This window comes from Microchirus variegatus (assembly GCF_963457635.1).
Source record: "Microchirus variegatus genome assembly, chromosome: 10".
NCBI classification, from domain to species: Eukaryota; Metazoa; Chordata; class Actinopteri; order Pleuronectiformes; family Soleidae; genus Microchirus; species Microchirus variegatus.
The window spans coordinates 4,731,475-4,756,750 of record NC_139811.1 but is presented as its reverse complement, the minus strand read 5'-3'; the positions used below and the strand labels follow the sequence as shown (position 1 = coordinate 4,756,750).

General features: G+C 39.2%; 1 protein-coding gene across 1 annotated transcript in view; it reads left to right on the top strand.

Annotated features, from left to right (window-relative positions):
* Positions 1-4,205: 4,205 nt before the first annotated feature.
* igf2bp1 (insulin-like growth factor 2 mRNA binding protein 1) overlaps positions 4,206-25,276 on the top strand; it is a gene marked incomplete at both ends in the record, with an annotated part of 55,446 nt that continues 34,375 nt past the window's right edge. The window contains 2 exons of the mRNA XM_083897084.1: positions 4,206-4,380; positions 6,385-6,445. Coding sequence (XP_083753210.1) covers positions 4,206-4,380; positions 6,385-6,445 — 236 coding nt within the window. The remainder of the gene's footprint in view (positions 4,381-6,384; positions 6,446-25,276) is intronic.

Here is a 25,276-nt window from a genome sequence, read left to right as displayed (position 1 = left end):
ATCGTTTCTAATGTCTAATCAACATTTTACAGCCATAAACGAGCCCGATTAATGCAGATTTATGGACTTCTGCCACAATGAAGACGACCAACCTAACGTAGAGTTTTACCTGTGGTGAACTCCTGAAGGTCAAACCACAGGGTAAAGCCAAAAGGTTTCCCTTTTCTCGTAAAAATACCAAGAAGAGGAGGGGATTATAAATATCCTCTGTTAGTGTGTGTGTGTGTGTTTACCCTTTGGACTTTAGCCCCACGAAAAGGTCTGAATGAAGACAATGGAATAAAACTATACTCTCTGTAGAGAGTAGAGAGGGTTTTATTCTCAGTCAGAGAAGCTCATCGATACCTTCACCTTCACTACAAAGCCATATCAGAGAATATGATCGTGAACCAACCGGAACATGAAGAGGACAAATATAGAGAAAGACGAGGGAAAAAAGTTGAACATTAGCTCTGTTCTTTAGCGTTTCCCGTGGCAGTTTGTCTCCTCCCGCCCAGTTCACCCTGTTTCTCTGCAGCCTTTGACCTCTGCCTATACACCCCTCCCCCCAGCACACACACACACACACACACACACACACACACACACACACACACACACACACACACACACACACACACACACACACACACACACACACACACACACACACTCTTTTACCCATAACATAGAGAGAGGAAGTCTGTTGATAGAGCCTTGTGATACCTTTCATGTCACTTTTAAAGAAAAAAATAACTAATAAAAGTGTGTTTTTCTCGCTCACAGGTGATCGTGACGAGGATTTCACGAACATAACAGGTATATATCCTACAAAATGACTTATTCTACGTCTAAAGGCACAATCTTTCACGTTTATTGCAGTTAATTTAGCCGTTAAACTATGAAACCTTTGTCGATTAGTTATTTTTATGTGTGTAATCCATAATATGTCAAGTTACAGCATAAGAAAGAGACTATAATAAGAAAAACTTAAACTGGTGGTTATACATGTAAACTTCATAGGAAAATATTGCTATGATTTACTGCTGGAGCTTATTGGACCAGTGTAATTAAAATACACTTCAGAATATAATTTAATCTCAAAGTTTCTGCTGAACAACTTATTATTTTTCCCTGTCACACTGAAGGTCACACACACACACACTTTTAAACATAACATAGACAGAGAGGAAGCCTGTTGATACCTTTCATGTCAATTTTAAAGAAAAAATAACTAATAAAAGTGTGTTTTTCTCTCTCACAGGTGATCGTGAGGAGGATTTCACGAACACACCAGGTATATGTCCCACGTTTGTATTCACGACTTTGTCGTTTCCTAATCTACAGACACTATAATTTAATATAGATTAATGCATGACGATGCATAATCTTAAATTCCAACTTTACAGACACTTTTATCGTCAACAGGAAGTGAATTTGGCTTGTAACTGGTTGGTGTGTGTGTGCAAAAATGACTAAATCTACGACTAAAGGCACAATCTTTCACATTTATTGCAGTTAATTTAGCCGTTAAACTATGAAACCTTTGTCGTTTAGTGATTTTTATGTTCCATGATATGTCAAGTTACATCATAGGAAAGAGACTAAAAAGTACGAAAATAATGGCTATACATACATAGAAAATATTGATATGATTTACTGCTGGAGCTTATTGGATCAGTGTAATTAAAATACACTTCAGAATATGTCACTTATGTGCAGATGTATGTTTTTTACAGAGTGTAAAGAAACACAACAAGATAAACCGAGTTCTGAAGGTCCAGGACACACACACACACACACACACACACACACACACACACACACACACTTAATATATATCATCCTATGTGGTTATTTGACCTCTGGAAACTGTGACCTCAGCAGCTTCATGTGACTAAACCTGCGTGTGTGTGTGTGTGTGTGGTTTGAGGTCAAGCCACTTCAAGACAATGACAAACACAAAAGAGGGACACATTTAATTGGAACAATCCAAAGTGACCCTGGACTGTTGATGTGTGCTATTAAACAATTATGCTCAATAATTAATTAATGAAAAATAAATGTTCTGGAAGCTGTGATTATTGCATAATTACAGGATTTTCCTTCTTATACGTAATCCTTAGACTTAAGGCTATTAAATCCACGAAGAAAAACGCGGTAATGTTATTATTTTCACGTAAAAGGGTTTTAACATCTTTTGAATGCATTGTACTCTATTTGTGTGTAAGAGGGCCACTTTGTTGTGATTAAAATTCAGACATATGCTGCAGCGAGAGAGCCCTCGCTTATATAAGGTCAACCATGGCGAGGCAACAGTTAGGCTACTGTACAACAATTTCCAGGCTTTGGGTCCATTTTGTGGATAGAGGCCATTTTCTAACAAGGCGAGCGCACACGTCGCCTGTGGGCCTGTGCAGTGGAGTCTAAATAGAGCCTCTCATAGAGCCTGTTAAAACCCAAGCCCACACTCAAGAAATATACGACCAAAACAGGAGAGTGTGAGATATGCACACACACACACACACACACACACAGAGCACCAGTGTGAACCACAGCCAAACTGGTGGGGGAGAGAGAGAGAGCGAGAGAGAGAGAGGCAGGCCTGTGTGCACCAGTCCCTGCCTGCCTCCATTTTGAGAAGCCTTCTTCCACACAGAGTGGCGCAGTTGCTTGGCTACAGCACCGCACACAGTGCTGTAGCCAAGCAACTGCGCCGCTCGCTCTCCCTGTGCGAAGAAGAGGACGCGGAGAGCGAGCATGTGGGGAAACGCTGGAAGCTAACAGTGCTGCGTATTGTTGTGTTTTCACTCTGGGGTGTCGCCGTGACCTTTGAGAGCCGGTCATTTTTGTTGTTTGTTGTTGTTGCTGCTATTAAAGAGTCACAGGAGCGGTGAGGCGGTGTAAATTAACCTCAAACCTAACCCTTCAGGGACCTCCCACCTGCCTATCTACATGCCTGGACTGTGTCGCCGCCATGTTTAAGACTTAGTTTCACTTAATGGGTCTCTCTCTCTCTCTCTCTCTCTCTCTCTCTGTGTGTGTGTGGAAACAGCCGTGTGCAGAAGGAAACAAGGCCCCTGGAGCCAAAATGGCTCTCAGCAACTTGGAGGTCATTTATGCAACAACTAAAACTCTTCATCACCACCACCACCACCACTCAGAAGACTACCATCATCATCATCATCAGATGGGCGGGAACAGAGGGGGTGTGTGCTGAGTAGGCGGTGCCTTGTTATTTAAATGTGACGCCTTTTTTTTTTTTTTTTTGACCACTGCTCACAGGTGTCACGGGAGAAAGTGGGTTAATGCAATAAATAAAAACACATTACTGTGCACATGTGTATATATATATATATATGTACGTCATGCAAACAAGGCGCCCGTGCACGCGTACTGTACAGGGGTGTTGTGCGCGCACACATCATCTGGTGAATACCCTAGGATACGATGGGGAGCCCCCCTCCCTCCTCCTCCTCCCTTTGCCTTCGCCTTCCTCATCCTCCTCCTCCCAACAGACCACGTGGTTTCCTCTTTGCAAACACAAAGAGAGAGAGAGAGAGAGAGAGAGAGTGTGTGTGTGTGTGTGTGTGTGTGTGTCAGTGCATGGGCGACGTCACCACTCTATCAGCAGAAAACAGTTATTGGCAAAACGAGCGTGTGCATGTGCATGTGTGCGTGTGCATGTGTGTGTGAGAGAGAGCGCGCAAAAACATTCCCCCTGACTTGTTCCTGCCACAGTTTCCTCGCACCCTTCCCTTCCACCACAGACCCATCACCAAACCCTGCTCCTCCTCCTCCTCCTCCTCCACAGTGCAGTACGGAGGCTGTTAGGCAGAGCTGCTTCACTCGTCTGTTGGGGCCGACTGAAGTCACAGGATCTCATTTTCTTCTTCATCTGGATTTACAACTATATTCATTTTTTCCCCCCTCTAGAATTTACATTTTTAGTTCATCGCGTTGAATTTATATTAACCCCCCTCCCTTCCTTCCTTCCTTCCCCCTGATTTGCATTGTTTTTTTTATTATTATTATTATTATCAAAAACTCCTTTTGCGATCAATCGTGATTTCCACTTTCAGTCAGTGTGTGTGAGGCAAGTGTGACGCTGTCTTGTTGCGCTATTTTGCAAAACCAAAAAAACACAACTTTTTCTTTCTTCTGGGTTGTTTTTTTTTTTTTGTATTTTTTTCTTGTGGACTTGGGAGAAACACACTTTTTCCACCATGCACAAGCTGTACATTGGGAATCTAAGCGAGAGCGTGACCGCCGAGGACTTGGGGAAAACCTTCGACGAACACAAGATCCCCTACTCCGGACAGTTCCTCATGAAAACCGGCTACGCGTTCGTGGACTGTCCGGACGACCAGTGTGCCATGCAGGCGATCGAGGCGATTTCCGGTGAGTTACGGTGGAGTAACGACCACCACCACCAACACCCCCACCACACACACACACACACACACACACACACACACTGTTGGTTTCATTCATTCTCAAGTGAAGCGGTAAACGCCAGCGCACGTCCCCCGGCTGCACGCACTCGTTCAGCGGCATGCTGCAGCTTCACCTCCGCCTCCACGAATCGAATGCACCACACACCAAAAAATAAATTAAAACAATCATTTGTATCGACGCTAGCTTAAAGAGTAGGTGTGTGTGTGTGTGTGTGGAGAGAGAGCCACATACCCTGGGGAGCCATTCAAGTTTTGCTAAAGGGGGAGGGACGCGAGTAGAGTGAACGTAAAGCTATAGCTCGTAGTAGCCTGCATTACTCTGCACTGTTGCTATTGAACCAGTGTGACATTATTCGTATTGGTCATTTTATTTTTGAACAACATAACCCATGCTGCTCGTTAGTGTTGTGTATTATTTGTGGTGAATGAGTAGCATGGTGATATAGCATTAGACCCTCGCTGCCTGGATCTCCTCCTCCCCCCTCTTTAAGTCGACACTATGATAAAGATAGAACAAAAATATTTCAACCTTAATTCTTCTGAAAACAAAAACACACACTACACCAAAACACACACGTACCCACGGACAGTGTCTCCGTTGTTGTTCACCGTCGCTTTGAGTCCCATTTTTGTATTTATTATTACGATTTTACTCATGGTTTCCTGCATTTTTTTTGTAACGTGAGGAAGCAAGGTCGTCATGGTAGTCAGCTCTTCTTCTTCTTCTAGTCTTCATGAAAGCCTCATGAGAAACATGAGCAAACTCCCAGGGCCGCACTCACTACCACTATTGAACAACAACATGAGCACTTCTATTTTTTTTAAAAACCCACGTAAAGAGGCTAACGTTGATATCCACTTGTATGCTAGGGCTACATTGAGGAGGCATTCATTAGCTAATCACTCCAGGACGGTGTCGTGTTTTGGGCCCCTTTTGAACCATAATTCCACACACCTTCAGCTGTGGCTTCACATTTTTTTAAATTAACGTTGACTACTTTTTTGTGTGTATTTTTACGTTTCTCCTCGCACTCAAACAACACCTCCTTTACACACATTACCTTTTTGTCTATGAACACTTTTTTAAAACCCACGTAAAGAGGCTAACGTTGATATCCACTTGTATGCTAGGCTGCATTGAGGAGGCAGTAATTAGCTCATTACTCCAGGACGGTGTCGTGTTTTGGGCCCCCGTTTGAACCCCAACTCAGCATTTCCACACACCTTCAGCTGTGGAGTCACAGTTTTTATTTATTTACGTTAACTACTTTTTTGTGTGTGTTTTTACGTTTCTCCTCGCACTTAAACAACACCTCCTTTACACACATTAGCTGTTTGTCTATGAGCATTTTTTTAAAACCACGTAAAGAAGCTAACATTGATATCCACTTGTATGCTTGTCTACGTTGAGGAGGCATTAATTAGCTAATCACTCCAGGACGATGTCGTGTTTTGGGCCCCTTTTTGAACCCCACCTCAGCATTTCCACACACCTTCAGCTTTGGCTTCCCAGTTTTTATTTATTTATTTACGTTAACTACTTTTTTTTATGTGTGTATTTGTATGTTTCTCCTCGCACTCAAACAGCACCTCCTTCACACGCATTAGCGTTTTGTATGAGCACTTTAAAAAAACACGTAAAGAGGCTAACGTTGATATCCACTTGTATGCTAGGCTACATTGAGGAGGCATTAATTAACTAATCACTCCAGGATGGTGTCGTGTTTTGGGCCCCTTTTGAGCCCCAACTCAGAATTTCCACCCATCTTCAGCTGTGGCGTTACATTTTTATTTATTTATTACTTTACTTACGTTATCTACTTTCTTTGTGTGTATTTTTATGTTTCTCACTCAAATAGCACCTCCTTTACATGCATTAGCTTAACGGTTAGCATGTCGCATGTGAGCCGTTTCTGACGTGTGTGTTTTTTTTCTCCCCCGTTTCCAGGTAAAGTGGAATTTGATGGGAAACGCATTGAGGTAGAGCACTCCGTCCCCAAGAAGCAAAGGTACTAAAGAGCACTGACACCCCCTCTTCTCTCCTCTTAACCCCCTTTTCACGTGTTGCATCACGTAGTCCTGGCCTTTTTCCTTCTCTCTTTCTGTCTCTCTCGATAAGCGTTAAGTGACGGTTACTGCTATGAGTTCTTTGCTCAGTATTACTGTTGTAATGTGGAGTGACCGTGAACGCAGCACGGTGACCCGGGTTCTTTTTGGTGGTGGTTGTTGTTTTGTTAGCGTGTTGGAAGCTGAACTTTTGTCCGCCATTGCTGTGAAACTGACATGTGACAGGTTTTGCTGGCTGCCTGCCTTGTGTGTGTATGTGTGCGTGCGTGCGTGTGTGTGTGTGTGTGGTTGGGGGCCAAAAGGTAAATATCAGAAAGTGTGTGTGTGTAATAGTCAGTGCAGGCTCATTAGTCTAGGAACACACACACACAGCCCCTCCATGCCTCAGGTCCTTGCCCGTTAATCCAGCCCCACTGGAAAATGACAGGATTAAAAAAAATTACACAGGGTAATTTTCAGTTGATGTGTGTGTGTGTGTGTGTCTGTCTGTGTCTGTGTGTGTGTTCTTCAGTTGACGTGTGTCTGTGTCTGTGTGTGTGTTCTTCACTGTGACCTTTTCAACACATGAGCATTCAGGCCATACATTTGAATTTGTCCACTTGTGTTGGATTGTGGTGTCCCTGGTTGTAAATTACTTGAGAAATGTTCTATAAACACGTATGAAATCATTGAACACAACTTTCGACAAGTTAATATAATCGACTTAATTATTTAAAAGCATTTAAATACAAATTTGGAGAGGAAACCGGTGACATCTGATGAAAAATTATTTTTATTAACAGACAAAAATGGCATTGTTTATTTTACTTACATTGACTTCTTGTGCAGCCAGATGTGAAAGTGAAACAGAAGTGTACATTTTAGTAGAGCTGAAGCTTAAACAATAGAGCTGAAGCTTAAACTTGTACTTTAAAAAAAATATTATTTAAATAGCCCATCATTGAGTCCAGTGATAAACTGGTGTCTATTGTAGATCAGCTGCTTTGTTGTTATTTATTTATCTTTCAATAGCCAGACTTGACCTGCTTTTAAACAGCATTGTGGAATTTGCCGATGGACCATCTTCCAATGCCTGTAACCTTTGGCACAGATACGAGGTGAGCCGTGAGCAAAGCTCTCCTCCATGTTCTGCTGTGTGGCCACATGCGTGCATACATGTGTGCTTGTGTTCAGAATGTGAGAGAAGCTGGTGGGTGTAGATTTTTGCTGTTTTGAGTGAACTGTTTGCCTCAAATTCATTTGACACTCTTTGTGTATCAACTTCTGTGCAAATTTTTTTTTTTGCAAATTTTTTGATTTGTGCTGGGTTTGGAGCAACTATTCTGCAACCAGAAATGTCACAACATGGCTGCGTCTCACGGTGTAGCTGAGTGACGTTGGAAAGTGCAGAAAACTGGTCGCTCGTCGTCATGCTTGGGGAACCAACATGGCAGCAGGGCTGTAATTTCCCTCTAATCTCTCAGCAAGTCTGTAAATGTATTCTGATGCTAGTGTTGTGCACAGCGTCCCCCGGAAACCTCCTTGTGTGATAACCTTGAAGAGCCGTAATGATAAAGGTGATTTAGTGAGATGGTTGGGCCAACATGGGCGAGCCAAGGTCTTCAAGTGGCTCCACAACACGTGGGTCCTCCACGGCTAAAGGGGGTGAGGCTGGGGAGTCACTACACGTCAGCCAGCGAGGGGGGGGGGAGAATGGCGAAGCAGGAAAACTGCACACACTGTCACTGGTGTGTCAGAAACAGAAAATAATTCACTTGTAGTACATAATTATTAACAAATAACACATTTTTGGAAGCTAACGGGAGCCAAACGAAGTCCCGAAATGATTGTTTAAATATTTATATTAAACATCTGCTCAACCACTGCGTGTTCAAATCACACGGGTCGACACAAATGTGCTTGATTTTTAATAGTAAATGTTTCCAATATCCCAGCTGTGAAATAGTGGTGACACTTTATTGTTATTTTTCACAGCAAGATAATTATTAGTGGTACAATGTGTTCAAATAACTCAGTTTTAAAACCGCTCTAGTTATATATGGTGTGGATTTTTGTCTACGACGTGGTCATGGAGGTCTTGAGTTGAGCTGCTTGTCATTGCTGTGCAGAGTGTGTGTGTGTGTGTGTGTGTCGTTTATACTTTGACATAGAATCCCACTGGAGGTGTGTGTTTGTGTGGGAGGGGCCGCTGTTCAAAGGGAACTGAACCCTTTATTTAACGGATGGCTCTGAGCGTGGGGGGAGGGGAAAGAGGGGCGGGGGGATGGGTGGTGTTGTTGGTGGTGGTGGTTGAGTCTCATGAGTAGAAGTTCTAGGGTTCCACTCCTTCTCCAGGCGTCACTGCCTTGGGATAGGCTGCTGCAGGGGGCGCTGTCTGTGGAAGAGTCGTGGAGGGAGTGTGGGAGTGGGAGTGGGGGTGGGGGCTGAACTGTGTGTGTGTGTGTGTGTGGGTGGGGGGTGCCCAAAGAGAACAAGCCTTCCTGTCTGTAAAGACACAAACGTGTGCTACGCCCATAATGAGCGAAGCTAAATGGCAAAAAAAGGCAAATTGTTTGTAGTGTTTTCAGGTTTTAATTGATCGAAAAACACGTTAAAATCAAACACACACACACATATATATATATATGTATTACTCCGTATATTCTCATATATTTTCTTGGACTGACTGAGACTTATTTGCAGAAGTATAGCAGCAGGATAATCATTTTCATCAGATGACTGTTACTAGAAAGCATTCAAAGAATGCACACTGAGCCAATGCAGACACAGAAGTCCGGATCATAACTGGATCCTCGTACGTTTGACCTGTTTGCAGATATTTGCTCATGCTTTTCATATTGTTATTATTATTTTTATTATCATCGCCTGCATTATAGCTTTTCATTAATGTCACAAGCACACGCAGTAAAAAGTAAAAGGCCCAGTCTTACAGAAAGTAAGTAAACAACCCTGTGTATCTAGCCCCACGATCTAAGCCCAAATGTACTTGTTTTTCAGTTTCAGCATAATTGTATTGTACAGAAACTTGGCTTCCTCAGGGGAGAAAGGAATTAGAATTAATTTGACGCAAAAGTGGACCTGTTTTTGTGTGTTTTTTTTCTTTAAGATAAATCATCACCATGTAACTTAGATTTAAAAAAAAAAAAAAAAAATCCACCTTGAAACAATTTGAACCCATGAGGAGTTTCCCCAATGTTCTGTAAAGATGCTTCACATTAGATAATCTCCCTTCTTAATCTGAGTTTTTCTCCATTTTCACACACACACACAGGCACAAAAGGGGAAACTAACGGGGGCCTCATGATACAGATTAAAAAAACAAAAAACATTTCCTGATTTTTCTTCGCCCCGAACATGAATAGAGGATTTGACGTGCGGTGTGGTGAATGGAGTTGGTGTAAACTCTCTCTTTTTTTCCCCTTTAATAAACCTCGCTGTAAATATGACACAAACCTGTTGTGCAGTCAGAGATAATGTTGCTCCTCCAGACTTTTCAAACCAATCGTTTTTTTTTTTCTTAATATCGGCTTTATCTCGCGGTACAGAAGGAGCGTCGACGCCACAGGTCGCGCTGGGATTAGGACGCGGCGAAGAGGCCAATAACTGACTTTATTCACTGAAGTCCTAATCTGTGAAACGTCGTTGTTTTGTTAACTTCGTCACCCCCTCCATTATTTCCAGCCTAATCCCCTGCCACATTCACGTTTCAGTTTCATAAATTGGTCACTGTTATTTAAAGTGCTGGTTTTTAGCTTTGTCATATTCATAAGAAGACCGATGTCCTCAGCTTCCGTCTAATTATTAGTAGAACATTTGAGTGGAGCCCTGATCCTTGGTCGTTTCCTCCTCTGGAGCCTTTGTGAATGTGGGCCATGTCAGATTATACCCGGTGTCATCACTGTCAGAGAATTTGTCTTCATATTTACGTCCATGTCCTTCGTAATGAGCCTGTCTGGACTGAGCAGTCGCAGAAAAGCATTGCTTTTTTTAATCTGACATCTTCACAGTGGGTTTAAAATGCATTTAAACATGTTAGTCTGACTGAATCCTCAAAGTCACACTAACACACCCAGATAATGTGATTTCTGCATGTATATGTTGAGCTGAGAAGAAGAACACATCAGTATATGTTTTCTTTGGATAATTTAATATTTTGATAGCCTGTGTAGCAGAAGCAGACCCATTTTAGTGAAAATATTGACCTCACTAGTGCTCGTGTAGTGGGAAAAGGACAGGAAAGTGCAATTGAACAGCATTATCAAGCTACTGTGTTATAGTTTGACTTGTCTGTACATGGAAATGCACTGATTGACATAGTTTGATGTTATAAATTGGCCCATTATTGTGTGTTTGATACATTTGCAGAAAGTCTCCAGAAACTATTAAGAAAATGTGTGGGTGGAGTTTGCTCGGTTGTGTGTGTGAACACAATCCTTTTACTGCTTTTGACTCTTGAGTGTAGAGCTATTTTATTTATTAATCAAGTAATCGTTTGGTCCATAAGAGGAAAAAGCGTTGATCGCTATTTTGTCAAACCTGGAAAATTCAGTTTTTAATGATTTCTTAGTTTATACGGAGCAACGAAACCAGAAAATATTGACATTTAAGAAACTAAAACAATCAGAAATCTTGTTTCAATCATGAGAAAAGCTTCAAACTGACTTTTGTTGTTGTCGTCATCTACTGTTGTTCACTCTCTTTAATGAACTTTAAACCTGATCCATATGATGTGACATGACCAACACAGTGGGAGCTATAATCCTGTTTGTTTTCAAATCAAAATTGCAGTTTGAAACAATCCAGCTAGCCAACAAAGGCCACAGTTTATTGTGATATTTATCTTTTTTAATGGCTTTATCTGTATATTTAAGAGCATTGTAGTGTCTCTTAATGCTCCATCTTGTTTTAAACCTATAACGATAAATAATGAACTGACTATTGACTTTTTATCGAAAATACAAATTGTAATCGAAATATAAAGTCACATTTTACCCAAATGATTTATCCCTGTTCAGAAGTCGTGCACTGGCTGTAAACGGTTATTTATCAAACAGGTTAGCAAACATTTTTAATTTAATGGCCGAAGTTTGAGTTCTAACTATTATTTCAGACATTGAAGCATTTTTAAAATTGTTTTTTTTTTTTAATTTTCAGACATGACCATTTATTTAGTTTATATAATATTCCAGCAGCCTCATTATCATTATCTAATTATCCACCCACCTCTGTCAGAACCTACCTCTGGTTTGGGCCTGTTAAAGTAAAGATAAAAGGATTAAACAATAAAATAAACCAATTATAAATAAATAAGTAAATAAATGACAGTGAAACATTATTTAAAAATGGCTGCACAGACTCCTTTCAGGCTTTAGATCTAATATTTCTTCCTGAATCAGATTTTTTATATGGTCTGTTTTTGTGTATATATACAGGTGTATTGTGGGTAACATTGATAAAATGGTTGCTCAGGTGATGATGATTGTGTTGGCCTTCACTCAAGGAAACAGAGAATTCCAGTGTGCTGCAGAAATCCACGTATTTACTTATCGTTTAAAGCATTAAATCACACACACACACACGCACAAACGCACAAAAGGCTTCACACGTGATTAACGTCTGGGGTTTTCTTGCGCGATCACATCCTGAAACCTTTACGAGTCTCGACGAGCAGACAGGAAATGACGAGGCGCTGCAGTTCTGACGCGACCTCGCAGTGGAAAGAGAAAGAGAATTCACTGTATTTGTTCTTATAGATGCTTTAAAGCAGCTCACTTTGTATCTGGACCACCGCCCTTCTTCTTCTTTTTCTTCTTTTAAATTATGTAACATGACCCAGTGAGCGACGGCGGCTACGTACATATAGTCCTTCTCGCACCCTGAATCTTTAGCAGACATTATTTTAAATGTGCAGTGAAAGGAAGGAAGTGTTCCAGGTTTGCATTTAGATTGTTTTTGTTTGAAATGTGCCCTTAAAATGGGACTTCATTCAATTTAAAAGCTATTTTGAGTGTTTAATTCTCTTTTTTTATTCATTTTTTTTCATGCTTTCTGTCTGTATGTTTATTTAATGCTCTCGCATATATAATTATTGGTATTTACTGATATTGGAGTTCTATTATGGCAGCTATGTTAGACCACATTGTCCAGCCCTGACCTTACGTTTGGATGTAAATGTGATTGAACTCTCACACGTGTAATGTTTAACCTTTTATGGAACAATGTGCTGTGTGAATTCACACACACACACAGGCCGCTTTATAATAAATTTATCATTTGGTTAAAATGGATGCCGTCCTCATGTGTGACAGCTGTACTGAGCAGCAAGGTCACCACCGTCCAACTGAAGCTAGTGTGGGTTTGGTTGTTTTTTTTTGTTTTTTTGCTCAAGGACACTTGAGCAGAGCAGATGCTCAGGTGTGGCATTTTAATATAGGATCTATAGAATCTGCCTCGCGTCGACTCGCGTCCAAACCTTTAAAACAAACGCATGCGTTCATACAGAGATGACACGGGGATTATGTAACAGGTGACGTCGTCACAGAACTCTTTAAATTCAATCATTTCTGAGTGAACTTGCAAACTTTTCCTTCCTTGTTCTTCTTTCTGTCCTCTCAATCACATACTCTCTCTCTCTCTATATATATATATATACATGTATTTATATAAATTAGGGCAGACTATTTTATCATTTTCAAATCGAAATTGCAATTTAAAACAATACAGTTGGTAAATCGCATCTGTTCTTCTAATTCTGATTAGAAAGGATAACACAGTAAATGTTTTCACCCTAGAAAAAGGCGTATAAAGTAAACAAACCCTGCCAATTAATATCAAATCACAGATAATTATTCCCGAATTGCTCCGCCTTAATATGTACACACAACTTCTGAAGCTTCTGAAGTATTATTACAAATTAATTGTACTATTATGTAGGTTTTCTGTCACCTTTCACCTTGGATTTTGAGAGTTTTTATACTGTGAAATTCTCTCTCTCTCTCTCTGTTTTAACCCTAGAAAAAGGCGTATAAACCCTGCCAATTAATATCAAATGACCGATATTTATTCCCATATTGCCCAGCCGTAATATGTGCACACAACTTCTGAAGCTGAAATCACAGATTGAAGTATTATTACTAATTAATTGTATTATTATGTAGGTTTTCTGTCACCTTTCAATTCAAATGTTCCCTTAAAATTGGACAATTTTAAAGCTATCGAGTGTTTTAATACTGTGAATTTCTCTCTCTCTCTCTGTGTTTTAACCCTAGAAAAAGGCGTATAAACCCTGCCAATTAATATCAAATCACAGATATTTATTTGCTGTAATATGTACACACAATGTCTGAAGTTTTATTACTTGAATAACACTCGGTTTTCTGTCTTTCAAGGCTGTTGAATGCATATTGAAGTGTGTGTGTGTTTGTGTTAAGACCTTGTCAGGACCCAGTCGTCCTCACTGAGACGGAAAAAACCCAAATGAGACGTACACCTTTTATTTCTCATATATATATACGTTGGACATAAAGTGGTCTTTGTTTGTTAGACGGTCTGAATGAGTGGAAGTGTCCTCAGAAGAATAGCTGTGCAAACGTGTGTGTGAGTGCGAGGGAGGCTCAGAGAAGCCAAACCACTCGCTGTCTTCATCTCCTCTCATGGCTATGGCGAGGAGGAGGGGATGGTGGGCGGAGACAGCGAGGGGGGTGTGACCAATCATCTGGCAGCAGCACCTGCAAGCAGCAAAAGAAAAGAAAAAAAGTCAATAGGTCCTTCCTCCTTCCTTCCCTCCCTCCTTCCCTCCTTCCTTGCTCACTCACTCACAGACATGGTCTGACTGTATCCTCCCCTCTCTTCTCTCTCTGTTCATGCCTTCACTGCCCCCCCCCCTCCTCCTCCCTTGCTTTCTTCTCTCTCTCTCTGGTACAGTATGTTCGTTTCTCTTCTCTCTCTCTCTCTCTCTCTCGTTGTTTTTATTCGTCTGTTCTTCCTCCCTCCCTCCCTCCCTCCCTCCCTTGGCGTGTTGCCATTTTCTCTGCACCATTCCAGGCTTTTCCAAACGCCGGCGAGCGAACGAGTGAGCAGCAGAATTACAGACAGACAGATGAAGGGAGATCAGGGAGAATGACTGCACACACGCACTCACACACACTCACACACACACACACACACACACACACACACACACACACACACACACACACACACACACACACACACACTGATGCATGTGTTTTGAATTTTGACTCAAGCTCAACTGCATTTCTGCAGGGAGGGAGGTGGAGGAGGAGCGGTGAGACATAGTTTTAGAGCTTTAATCAGGAGCATGTATTCATCCATTACTTTTAGAACGGCAGCGAGTCGGCGCTTTGCTCTCTGCTAAATGTTTTTCATTGTTTTGAAGTTTGAAGAACCACCAAACCTTACATTACACTTGGTAACACTTTATATTAAAGAACACATATTCACCTCATCATTAACTAGGTGCTTACTAACATATATACGTTGCATGCTAGCTAGGGATGTGAATCTTAGGGTGGCTCACGATTCGATTCCGATTCTAAATCGATTCTCGATTCAAAAAATGATACAATGCATAGTGTGCTAAGGCAAATTATGGCAGCAAAACAATACAGTTTGTATAAGATAATGTGATCACACAAAGACAAACTTAAGACAAATGTTAACATTTATTCATTCAAAACAAATAAAAACTTAATTACTGTACAAAAAATAACGCATAAATAATAGCTTAGACTAGCTGCCGTTTTCTCCCAGAAGTTACAAAAATAAACTGTATACAAAATAGAAATGTATTTTTAAAAAATCGATTTTTAAGTTTACGAATCGATTCAGAATCGTGGATTAGAATCACGATTCCTATTTCTTTCCCCCACCCCTAATGCTCGCCCTTTATAAGGTGCATACTATACTAAACATATATGTAGCATACTAGCCCTTTATTAGTCATTATTAAGCAGGCATTAAAACCTTATTCGACATGAATTAAGATTTTTCCTAAATAAGGTGTTAATGGTGAATATATGTTCCTTTTAATACAAAGTGTCACCGTACATTAAAAAGTGGTAGTTGTCATTATTTCTTCATAATTAATCTGTTGATTGAGGAGGGTGAAAAAAAGATATTAGAATACATTTCACACGGAATTATTTTTCACATTTATTGAAGGTGAACTTGACATTTTCACCTTCACCTTTCTCCAGCTCAACAGCTGCTAAAGGGACTACTATTATAATAGTACAATTCAAATTATAGCACAATAAACTCATATTTTTGAAGGTGTAAAGCTTTCAGAACGACAGCAAATGGGTTAATTCTGCCTGTTTAGTACTTTTTTAATTTTAATTTATTGCTCATTTATTTACAAATACTGGATTTGTATTCATTATAGGCTATATGCATGCGTGTGTGTATAGATTATATAATATAACATCATGACACTCATCTCAGTCAAATGATAAATTATATTCAGTCAGTTCCGTGTTCAGTGCAGTTAAACCTATTATTCCAGGAAGTCTGTCGTGTGCCGCGTTTGCGTTTCCGCTGCAATGGAAGCTCCTTTTCCTCTCGCTTTTCTTTTCTTTCTTTTCTTTTCTCTTCCCCGCGGTGAAGACTGAAGCGATCTCATTTGAATGGAGGTGTTTTTTTTCTTCGTACAAACGGACGGCAAAGCCCGTTTTGCGGCTGCGTTATTATAACGACGTCCTGACCCTGTTCCACATCAATTAGGGCGACGAGCTCGCTCGCAGTGACGTCGCTGCTCAGACAATAGAACAACACAACTCCACCGTGGTCACAAATGGAGACATGAAAGTTAAAAAGGGGGCCTGGGCGGTTTTTTATTTGACTGATGCATTATGGGTAATGTAGTATATATATATGTGTGTGTGTGTGAGTCAGGAAAACGAGTCTGAAGTCTTGATAAATCACTGGGTTATAGCTAAAACAAATGAAGGGACAGATAATTGTGTAATTAGATTTAGTTGTTTTAAGGAGAATAAAGATGTGATAATAATAATAATACTAATACTACTACTACTACTACTAATAAGCTGCTTACAGAGGAACTCTCTCTGCGTTTAAAACCCAAAAAGAAGACAAAGCTCTTGTCTTATCTTGCATTTGAGATTCATGGAGGCTGAATGTAGGTGAAGGGGTAAATGAGTCCTGTCTCTTTAAGAAGGAAACACCTCCTTCCTCCCCCACCTCTTTTTCTCTCTCTCCTTCTGCTCCGCCCCCATCTCTCTCTCTGATTGTTTCTTCTCTCTGGTTCAAACCATCTGTCCCTCCCCTCTCTCTCTCTCTCTCTTTTTCTTTTTTCTCTCTCTTTTGCCTCATCTCACTAAAAATAACACACACATACATGGATATGTCACACAAGAGCGTCAGGATCGGGAAAAATAAAAAAGACGGAAAGAGAGGAGGTGGAGGAGGATGAAGGGGGGGGGATGGGAGGGTTGTTTTTTGGGGGGTGGGGTTGCTGGTTATTGGGGCCTAGGGGTCAGGGTCTGCTGGGGCCTCTCGTGCACATGTGTGTGTGTGGTATAGAGATATTATGCTAGTCATTCACTACGTTTTCCATGCACAGCTAAGTCGAGCTACGCCATTTTAATAAGCACTCGCTGTGGAAATCAGTGTATGAATGAATGAATGAATGAAATATGTCATCTATTCTTTCACGTATTGGGCCTTTGGTGTCTTTTACACCATGCATTAACTTGAAAATATCACGTTGTTTAAGCTGACAGAGCATATATTTAACGTCCAGTATGGATTGTGCCATGTTTATGCTACAGGCTTCTTCTGCGTAGCAACTGTGCAACAAAACATAAGAACAAAACTTAGCTTTATTTATCCCATCAAGGGGAAAATTCACACAAAAACAACACAAAAACAAAAACAAGCAAGGGATTAAAGTCAGGTAAAACAGAAAAAATGTCTGTGTGCGTTATGTATAGAATAAGTTATGGACGCACACTGAAATAATGAAATATGTATAGAACTGTTGCAGGTAGATGCGTAAATAAATATATATATGTTTACAGGCTCGGTAAGAATATAAATACTTAACATAAAAAATTATATTATAATAACATCATGACACTCCATATAAGAAAGGCTTTTAAAATGAAATGTTAGCATGTTGGTCGGGCTAACCCGTATCCAATCCAGGCCAACTTTATTTATAAAGCGCTTTAAAAACAACAACAGCTGAAACATCGGAGATAAATACATAAATTAGAAGAGCAGACAATAAAATACTTTAGACAATACACAATAAACAGGTCATACAATAAAACTATAAAACGAGATAAAAACCGACGTCTCATACTGGGTAAAAATGGGTTTTACGGTGCGTTTTAAAACATAACGGATAGTAAGTTGGGAGTTGGAACTGGAGATGGACGCACATAAATAATAGCTAGCAGTGTAGCAACATGTCTATAGTTAAAAGTTAAGCAGTTACTTGGTGTACGACTGATTGACTTTGAAACAAACACTACAGAGGTGCCATGTGTTTGTGTGATAGCAGGTGTTCAGGGTATGAGAGGTTGAGTTAAAATCAGCATTTTACACCTTTTTAAAATTCACCTAGCCCTTTGTAGCTTCTTCAACCTTGGCTTTTTAAACAACTTCATGTTTGTTCCAGCAGCAGCAGGAGGAGGAGGAGGAGGAGGAGTCGTCGTGTGATTCAAATGCAAACTCTCTCTCTCTCTCTCTCTCTCTCTCTCTCTCTCCAGTTCCCGCGTTTGTCTTGCATTGCAAGACGTTTCAAGATCAAGTAGCAAATAAAACCCAGAGATGAGTCATTTTTCTGCTAAAACACAATCTGAAGCTGAAACCAGAGAAAGAAGAAAGAGACAAACCACTTTCAAAAGCCTCCTTTATTTTTTACTGGCCTTTTTAGAGTTTCAAAGTTAACGGTTACATTTAAAGACTTAATCCACCACCAAAAAACACTGAGGCTTTCTCCTCTTAAATTAGTTTGTTCTGTTGTATGGGATTTTAGTTGTCATGGAACAGTTGTTGACAATTGTACAACTTATTGTGCTAAACGTACTAGGTTTAAAAATATTATTATTTATTATATGTCTTTTACTTTGTGTGTAGAGACCGTTCCCTTTTCTAATGCGTCCGTTTTAAGTATTAATACTGCACATGTGGAAGCTTTTCCCTCCGAGTACAATGCTATTTTATGGCTCTAACGTTATTTACTCCTGATTTGCTTAAATCACGAGATAATTGCAGACAAACCCTGCTTTTAGTTTGGTGGAAGAATAAAATGTGGGTTAGGGTCTAAATGTTTTATTTACATTAAATCAAACAAAGGAAGTTATAACCAACATTGGCAACAGCGTTGTTGTTTTTTGATTTTTTTGCTGGTTATTTTAAAAATAGAAGAGTTTGATGCAGTAACTTGAATTTGGAAATCTGGCTCTGGGTGTGTTACATTTTTGGATAAAGAATTACCTTTTTATAGTAAGTTATTTGTTACGATGGCTAATTGTGATCCAGGAGAACGTTTTATTGTGAGAATCCAGAGCTGACATTGGAAAAATCAGTTTATATATTATGTTGTGTTTTAATTGTATAAATAATAGTATTTGTTCTTTTTTCATTTTATGACATCAGATGGAAGTGAAGGTTTTTCAAAGTGTTTCTACACTCAAATACGCATGTTTAATTCTAATTATTTTATTTTTAATCAAACAAAATTGGATAAAAAATTGGATAAAACAAGTTTTTGGACTTTCAAAAAGTCCATGACTAAATTAACATGAGAAATCCTAACAGCAATGCTCGTGGATTACATTTAAAATGTTAGAGTTAAACACTTGTAACGTGTCAGATAATCTGTACTTGTCGTGTTTCATGTGTCCGTCTTGTAAAAAGTAATATTTTCCTTTTTAAAGACACAGATTTTCTAGATAAAATAACACATGTGGACACAGTTTAAGAGCTTCCTCGTGTCCACTGTTCTCCTCTGAAGTACAGACAGGATGAGACTTATTTACTCCATGTTGTCATCTCATCTCCTGGCTTTGTTTACTTCTCAGAAATCCTCTCTTTTTTTTTTTGTTTGTTGAGGAAGCATTTGAAAGTGAGATTATTACAGATTATGACTCACTCTCTCCGTATTTTCTTCCGCGTCAGGCCTTCCTGTGCTATTGTTTGTTTTTCTCTTTCAACACTTTTCTTTCTCCTTTTTAACTTGTTTTAATTATTTAGGTTTTTTTTCCCAAAAAGACCTTTGACCTTCACGAGATTAAAGTGTGTGTTAGGTTGGTGGGGAATGGGATAGGGGAGAAGTGTGTGTGTGTGTGTGTGTGTTTCCCTAAATTCTTGACATATTTCCAACCTAATGAGAAAGAAAGTAGAGGTGAAGGAGCCTATAGGTCGTGGTGCAGCTTGTGATTGACCAGGAGGTATTTTCTCATGCTCTCCGATTGGCTGAGAGAAGGTTTTTTTTGTGTGTGTGTGAGATTGTTGTTCTTTGGTTTCAATGGAAAGCACTTCCTGTGCTGCCCTCTTCCTGGTTGTGTGTGTGTGTGTGTGTGTGTGTGTGTGTGTGTGTGTACTGACAGCCAGTGTGTCTCCGTTTACGTTTCCATATGTTCCATCGATCCCTTCAGTTTCCTGACGACTGGTGGTATGTCCTCTGTTCACGATCTTTAACTCTAATGATTTACAGTAACAGTGCATTATAATCATCATTTTTGTGAAGAAAAAGCTCTACTACTTAATACCGGTCAATATATATATCGGTAAGATATTGTACATTTTTATTTAATCTATGACGTCTTGTGCTTGTTTCAAAGTCATTTGCAGCACTGGTCTTTTAGACATTTAGTCAAATATTATGACTTTCATGATAATATATTTAATATTAGTGACAAATGCGTCAAATTATAGGACTTCATTCATCTTGGAACCTGATTTTTTTTCTGCCACGGTAGAAAAATAAAGGCATTTACTATATTTTAACTATTTAATACAGATCGTTAACCGCTAAATACTCTGCTTTACTTGTTACTGGAAGAAGAGCAAAAACCTTTAAAGTATTGAGACTTCAACAATATTCACTCATTTGGTTTGAAATGAACCAATTTCTGACACTTAACACATTTAAACCTATATGGTTGTGACATTATTTGTGTTTTTTCCCTTTAAAAGAACAGTTTCAACGCCTAAAGAAACTTGTTTTTAAAATGTATTCTCGGCTATATCTGCTTTATTAGAAATCTCAGAAGAAAATGCATGCATTTAAATATCACATATCACTGTCGAGTATGTTGTTTGACAAGTGTTGGAGTCGGTGTGGATAATAAGTCCTGATTGTGTTCTTTAAACAGACATTTTTTTGTTGGATTTTCCATAGTAAAATACAGTGTTATGCTCTTATTGTGAAAAGTAGATTCAGAATTCAGGACGTTCTATCTTCAGAGGGAACTGCTGTGTAACTGTGAGTGATGGTGGACGTCTTCATGGCCGATGTTGTTGTTGTGAGAATAATAAAACGTTCCGTGCTGTCAGCTGTTCATTTAAATTAAGGGGACAGTGGGAAAAGGACTCGGTTTCCCACACAAACACCAATATAGGTCATTTTCCACGTCCCTAAATGTGTAACATAGGAAACATCCTCTCTTTATTTAAAAAAAAAAAAAAAAGCTCCCTCCTGTGTCACAGAAGAAACTCTACATGTATTTTAATGGGATTAGAAATCCTCATACTGACAAGTGAACTATTGTGTGGAATCACTGGAGCGCTGTAAGAATATGCAAAGCAAAAGTGAGACCATTTTTTTTTTGTGTTGAGATTGAGACACACACACTCAAAAAGAAAGAGGAACACTCGCCGCGATGGTGGAATTATTAGGTTTGAGTCATTTTTGAAATGACAGCTGATGTTCTGTTTTTGACTTATTCTCGCGTCAGTAAGGCACAGTGATGTAATGCAACAGTGTCGGGTCACTTGACCACAGTTTGAGACCAAATGTCACACCCGGCGTTGGTTAAACACCGCGGCGCTCGTGCATTTTAAAGGTATTTTATGGGTCTGTGAGTGAAGCGTTGACCATAATGGCTTTTTCAGTGGCCCCATCTTTAGAATCCACTGCATGTAGCTTTAGCTGCATAGTCTTTTTTTGTTTTTTGTCCAACAATTAGCACAGCAATTCATATTTGACAAACACAATATAAATATATATAATTTGATAGGTTATAAGGTAAAGGATAATAATACATTGATGTGCCGAAAGCTGTGGCGTTGTCTTTTAATGTTGTTTTTATGTTATGAAGTGTTTTACTATGCTAACTAGCCATTATGCTATTTACTGTGCTAGCTGCTGCACTCGTCACTCGTCACCTGCTAGCTTCCTAGTGAGACGTGGTGTTTAATTAGTACATTTACTATCACTTCTGAAGTCCAAATGATGTGACTGAACGTCAGATGTTAGATGTCAGATGTTGGATGTAATCCAAACCTAACCCAACTGGATCAGCTCATTTCTTCATCTGCAACAAGCCGTTATAGATCAATATCTCATTGAAAGTGTAAACCTGTTCTTTGTGTTTATCGTACATTTTTAAAGCCCCCCTAATGTAAACCTTATCGATATTGCGAAAAAGAAGCGTCTTTCCTGTCACTCTGTGAAATGTACTCCATCCGGTTGCTTTGAAGCCTGGACAAAAATGTATTGTTTTTTAGTGATAATAGAACTCCAGCACGACATAAAGGCACCCATTCATTTTTATTTCTTAAAGATAGGCACTTTCCTCATCTCCCCGCTTGTGTTTTCTCTTTGTCAAATGTTCCTGATGGAACAAAAATAATCCAAAATGACTGCTTTGTTCAGACATAAACTACCGTGTGTGGATCAGAAACGCGTTCTCCTGATGATCACCTGATGATGACGTTAAAATCAAAAATCGCAGTTTCATCACTGTATTGTGTGGTAGTTCATACTGTGACGGTTTGTCCTGTAGTAATGCTCCATCTTATTTTAAATAGATTAGATATTTTACTATTTTATATTGCCGTTTTCCCCCCTTCTCCACGCTGCTCCTTGAGTTAAGTCCATTGATTCTATTATGGAGTGAATCCATGTCGATGTCTTCATTTAATGCATTGAACTGTCAGTGTACTGCCACGTCTGTACTGGACAGACGTGGCTGCTCTAGATTTAGAGGTGGTTTTTTAAAACATCTAAAGTTGAGAAAATGGTGCAGGGGTCGGTGCATTCAGATCTGTCTGCGAGTCTGTCCATCTGTGGCTAAACCCAAGAAGGAAAAGGAGTGGAAAACTCTGCTGTCCAACAAGAGAGAGAGAGAGAGAGAGAAAACCATTTTATAATCTGTAGAAACCTAAAGAAAACATGGTTAACGTGTGTTTTTAAGTGTTGAGCTGAGAACAGAGTATTGAAATTCACTTGTGTTGTAGTATACGGTCAGTGAGACGTTGAGTGCGTGGAGCTTGATCTTTCCTTTTTGACCAAAACGGAAGTGGAACCGGCAGCGACTGAACGAGATCAATCAATCATTACAGGAAGTGGATCAGATCACAGGGCAGCTGAGATGTAAAAAAAAAAAAAGGACAGTTCTGTATGGATTACAGTCATAAACAAAAACAACACACCTCAGCTTCTTTATTTCTAATTATATAGCAGCCATAGTAATCTTACCGTTTTAAAATTAAAGGAACCAATCTTTACGTGAAAGACGTTGCATATTACATTTCCCATAACCCCCCGTGGTGTAACTGTTTGTCCCAAGTTGAAGATAATTGAGGACATATTCGTCGTCTCCAGAGCCACGTAACATTGGGACACTTGACTTAAATTATTAAAGCTTCACCGTTTCCTGTTTGCATTTAGTTCTGATGCTGCTCGGCTTTTTCAATGTGGGTGAAAAACCTCAAAAGACGGCAGAGTACGCGCGTTCGCTATCGCTGCTAAATACTCAGTATATTCAGCCTTTATCCAGTGCTGGTTTCTCTTCATCATCACTGTGTTGATTTATTGTTCCAGAGGTGTGAAAACATGTGTTCTTGGCTCCATTTTTAGACCCACAAACTCTCTCGCACTAAAAAACCCGTTAAAAACGCACACATCACATGACGGTACATGTACGCTGGCCGCGGCACACTTAGCCGTTGCCTAGTGACAGGAAATACTATGAACGAGGCAGGGCGGACGGAGAAACACTGGTGCTACGTGCAAATTATATGTAAATGTGATGTGAAGAACAAAAACAAGTGTGCAGAAATGTTCTTTTATTTTTGCCTTAGCTTGGTTTTGTTTGTTTCTGGAAGCTTCTGATTTGGCAGAACACCTACACTGTTTTTAAAGCTCTTTGTCCAACAATTAGCACAAATATGTACACAATTCAGATTTAACAAAAAACAGTACGTATCATTTGATGGGTTATATAGTCAAGAATATGCTGTGGCATTGTAAATGCACTGTGAACCAGTCGGTGTCCACTCTTTAAATGTGGTTTTCATGCTATGAGGTGTTTTACTATGCTAACTATCCACTATGCTAGCTGCTACATGCTTACTGTCTCACCACATCCTCAAACCCTTTAAGGATAAAGACTTAAAGGATAAAAACTCACATTCCTAATCAAGAACTTTAGTGAGACTTGTTTTTCTTACAAAGATATTTGCTTGAGAGCAATCTTTCCCCTTTTTTCCTAGCAAGTAGCTGCTAGCTTCCTAGCAGCTAGCTTCCTAGTGAGACTTGATATTTAATCAGTACATTACGGTCACTTAAGTCCAAATAATATGGCTGAACATCTTGAACATTTTTTATTATTAATAATCGATGACTAAATTAATCATCAACTCTTTTTATAATCGATTAATCATTTAAGTGTTTTTTTCCTTCAATAATCAAAACAAGTTTCTCAGATTTTTCAGCTTCTTTAATGTGAATATTTTCTTTGCTCCATATTACAAAGAAATCTTGAATCATTTTGTTTTGACATTTGAGATAATCATTTTAACACATTTTCTGACTATTTATGGACCAAAAAGAGTACAAAAAATAATCGGCAGATAAATCAATTATGACTTTACCTGAGCTGATATATTTCCATATTCAGCATTTTCCCCCTCCTATTTCCTGTCCTTTTGCATTTGGATAAATTGTTATCAATCAATTTGTTTGTGGTTTTTGTAAAAGTTAACAAACTGCATTGTTAGAATAGTTGAGGCACTCGTGTCTGGGTTTTAGATAAACCTCACTTTATATTTTCAATGTCAAATATTATGAAATTGATTTCAATTTTTGTGTGTTAAGAAAAAAGAATCTGCCAATGGGGTGAGGAGTTGAATTTTACTAAGCTAGAAATCTTAAAAGTAGCCTCTAAATCTGTTTATTGCCACTGTCAGACTGTATTGTTCTTTAAAACCAGGGAAAAACAGGCCAAAATTAAGAAGAAAGCTGTACTTAATCACAAGCAAAAGAAATTCTGTCATTCCACTTTTTCCTGTACTTGATTAAGCCGACTTTAAGAAGCTTACGGTTCCTTACATGTTCACAGAGATTACACATAATTAATAACCATTATTAATAACCATTATTAATAATGATCACATAAACCAGGAGCAGTTGGGATTTCATTCAAACAATTGTTTTGACTCGTTTTGGGTAATTAAAGCTTTAAATTCTACTTAAATATATTATATATATATTACACTATAGCACTATATTATATATAATATTTTTCTAGTCCAATCTTACCTTTTATTTTAAC